The sequence below is a fragment of the Etheostoma spectabile genome, chromosome 15, assembly GCF_008692095.1.
Source record: "Etheostoma spectabile isolate EspeVRDwgs_2016 chromosome 15, UIUC_Espe_1.0, whole genome shotgun sequence".
Classification (NCBI taxonomy): Eukaryota; Metazoa; Chordata; class Actinopteri; order Perciformes; family Percidae; genus Etheostoma; species Etheostoma spectabile.
In genome coordinates, this window is record NC_045747.1 from 2,565,914 (window position 1) to 2,569,258 (window position 3,345).

General features: G+C 39.0%; 2 protein-coding genes and 1 long non-coding RNA gene across 3 annotated transcripts in view; 2 read left to right on the forward strand and 1 right to left on the reverse strand.

Annotated features, from left to right (window-relative positions):
• The window catches only part of LOC116703109 (uncharacterized), a 17,053-nt gene extending 16,849 nt beyond the window's left edge, over positions 1-204 (forward strand). The window contains exon 3 of the long non-coding RNA XR_004335341.1: positions 193-204. This is a non-coding gene — a long non-coding RNA (uncharacterized LOC116703109). The remainder of the gene's footprint in view (positions 1-192) is intronic.
• The window catches only part of smcr8a (Smith-Magenis syndrome chromosome region, candidate 8a), an 8,381-nt gene extending 6,661 nt beyond the window's left edge, over positions 1-1,720 (forward strand). Inside the window, exon 4 of the mRNA XM_032537711.1 lies at positions 273-1,720. The gene's annotated coding sequence lies outside the window, so the exon portion shown is untranslated. The remainder of the gene's footprint in view (positions 1-272) is intronic.
• An 814-nt stretch (positions 1,721-2,534) lies between these two features.
• bud31 (BUD31 homolog) overlaps positions 2,535-3,345 on the reverse strand; it is a 4,549-nt gene continuing 3,738 nt past the window's right edge. The window contains exon 4 of the mRNA XM_032537721.1: positions 2,535-3,114. Within this exon, the coding sequence (XP_032393612.1) occupies positions 3,064-3,114 (51 nt within the window). The 3' untranslated portion in view covers positions 2,535-3,063. The remainder of the gene's footprint in view (positions 3,115-3,345) is intronic.

Here is a 3,345-nt window from a genome sequence, read left to right on the forward strand (position 1 = left end):
GGATAACACTACAACCAATCACAACAACATACAGAGTCACGTATCCAGAGCCCATACGCTTAGCTGTCTACCAGCGGAGCTAACTGGTAAATTAAACTGTAGTCATATGTTTAGCTCGCCTATGGCCCGCCTATATCCGATACACCGATGTGATTGGTGCAGCTCAGCAACAAGGGCATAGTTAATGAGCAGCATTACTCAATGCCAGAGTAACTCGCTGAGAAAATTCAAATTTGTGCTCTCTTGAGAACTCTGGATTTCCAGGGTAATAGTAATCTTTATTTTGTTCCAAACTGGGACACAATGTTGGATTTTGGCTGAGGAGATTTGACTTTCTGAGAACATGGAGGAAACATTCCCATTTTTACTGGTTGAGATGCATGAGGAAGTGTATTTGTTTAGTGAATTAGACCCGGTCGGCCCCCACGTGATATTTGCATGTCCAGAAATAATGTTGTCACGATACATACTCACACATGTTGGGCCAGCGGCAGCCAAAACCTGTCACTAGAAAGGGCTGGCGAGCATTTTTCATGGATATTACTCACACAGTCGGGAACATTTTAAAGCTACTTAACCTAAATGTATTGAATTTCACTGTTGTCTTAAAGTTGTGCGCGAGTGTTGTGGTGTCAGCATGGGACTGTCTTGTGCCAGAGTGAATCACTGTGTTGATAATATTTCAGTTTTGTCGTATTTGGACAGTTTGAGGAGATGTTGCTGAGACAGCGATGATGTTGTTTGTATAGATTTTATTATGGGGGGGGAAAGATTACCTGTGCCATCAAAAAGCAAAACTCTAAAGTTGACTCTTATTGCCTATTATTTATTGTCTTCTGAACAACCCTTGTATGAAATGAACAAAACCTTCTGTATTTATTACTATAGGACAAAATTTGGAATATGACTGTCGTGATGAGTACGCCCCGATTTTTCTCTTTGAAGAGGATGCTGGAGAATTTCAAAAGTAGGAAACCTTTTAAGTTCTGTCACATGGGCTAGTAAAAACCCAATAAAGGAATTGGATCATGTTTTAGATTTTACTGTTCCTAATTGTGTGGCGTTAGTGATGCAGCTGTAATTCTGTATCTAGAATGTTAACTGTACTTGTGACTGCATGGTCAGAGTTTTAATGTGAAAGGTTAAACAATGGTTGCTGTCCTTCCTGCTACGAACAAGACACGTTTAGATTTTGAGGCATATGTTTTAACTAACAACAACCTCACATATTATTTTTTACTTCCACCTAATGTATTATTTCAGTTTGGTGCTTGGTATTTCTTTTTCGCTGTATGGGATGTCTTTTTACTTTTGTAATTGCTTGAATAACACATTTTACTGCTAAGATGTTACTTAGGTTTTATCTTTCTAATGCAAAAAGGTGAATGTAATCTAAATAAGCCATACCACAGTGTGCTTAACATGTCGTCACTCAGTGTCCTTATGTTGCCATATCATGTCCGCCTTTTGTATTTCACCATGAGGGTGGGGGGGTCGTGCTCACTTCGGCCCTGGCTGTGAGACACGACTGCGTTGTTGCCAGTGATTTTAATAAAGCACGTTGTGAATGTCTTGACACTTTCATGTTAAATGTTTATTGGTTTAATCCATTAAATTATTTGAATCTTTTTCCTTTTTTTCTGTCATAGGTAACGCAGGCCTTAGGTGATTGTGGTGAATCTCACAGTGAGATCATCATTAAACGTCAACACTGCCAACACACTTGTGTGTGTGACTTGCTTTAGCGATGATGGATGTGCGAGCAGTTGAGGTGTCATGAATAATACATTCTCATCTGTGAAAACCCACTAATTGCCCTGCTGGAGAAGGCAAGACGGTGAACTAAAGAAGCAGTGAATTAATGATACAAGAACAAAATTGCAACAACATTCTTACAATTACATTGTCTGTGTGTAAGTCCTAATGCAAATGTGTTTATCCAACTCAGTCTATAAAGATAAAAAGTGAAAACAACCTGATTTTGAACCACATTTATGGGCGAAATGCCTCAGATGCAATTCCCCACGGGGAAGACCCGTCCCATACTATTTATTATACATTGATAATTAAGTAAAATACATGCTGAATAAGACGCTTTGTGATGTGAGCTATGTCTCTACATGATTTGAGTCAAAAAGATAACGGGGCTAACGAGTGACTGCTTTAAGCTTCAGTAGGAAGCCATGGTATTTAGGCAAAGGGGACATGAACAATTGCATTTGGGATTATTCACTTTTTTTTAATTCAACAATTGTTTTTTCTAGTGACATATTTTAGTCAGAACATATCAATGTCATTATTTAGGCCTTTTCCTCAAACACCTGAATCTCAGCTTTATAAGGAACTGAGCATGTGCAGAGGTCACTTCATAAGGATCAAAACAGAAATAAGAAAGTGACAAATATTGATGTTTAAATTCATGCGGTTAAAAAAAACTCAACCCTCTAGTGATTTATACTTATTCACTCTTCTTACACTTTTACGATTGGATCTCACACTTTACCTGCATCATAAAATACAAAAAAAACAGCAGGTAAATCAGAATTGTTTAATTGAAAATGACATTACAAGAACAATGATGAAGAAAAGGTTTTAAGTTTTAAAACTGACATTTCAAAACAGAACGCACTTCCCCCCCCCAACCCTCTTTAAATGAAATGAAACAGATTTTATTAAATTTAGTAAATGAGCTTCACAGTGGATATGACTACCTGGAATGCCAGGCCTGATCCAGCAACATCTAACCTCCCCTTCCTACTTTGAGCTTTTGGAGTTGAGAGCTTCAGTAAGGTATTAAAAAAACAACAACACAGAAAAACAAATGAAAGTAATACAATATGGCCCCTCTCAGCATATTCTCCTCTGCTCCGTGTTCAGAAGTACCAAATACTGACCCCTATGAGGGCAACTGAGGATGATGATGGTAAAGATTTAGTGATTTGTTTCCAATGCAGGTGACTGGTATAAAGACAACGTTGCCATGGGGTTTTAAGAGAACACAGGTGGAGGCTGGGTGAGCCCGAAGCCCAACGGAAAGTACACTGGACGCCCAAAAAACTGCACTTAGCCAGAACACCCTCTGCATCCACAGTGGGTGCATTCAATGATCCTTCCCTGCAGAGAGGAACAAAAGAGCAGAATTTAGACGAGCAGGAAACACAGGTACGATGAGGCCATCTTCCTGTACAGTGGGGATCGAACGTTTTGGGCACCATTTTTTTGGGGCACTGTTCTGTCTGATATTTTTCTTGGTCTTGACGACCATTTCTTAATTACATTCCAAACAACCTTCTCCTGCTTTGTGAGCGTCAACTATTTTCAGTTTGAGTTTTCTAGACAACTGCT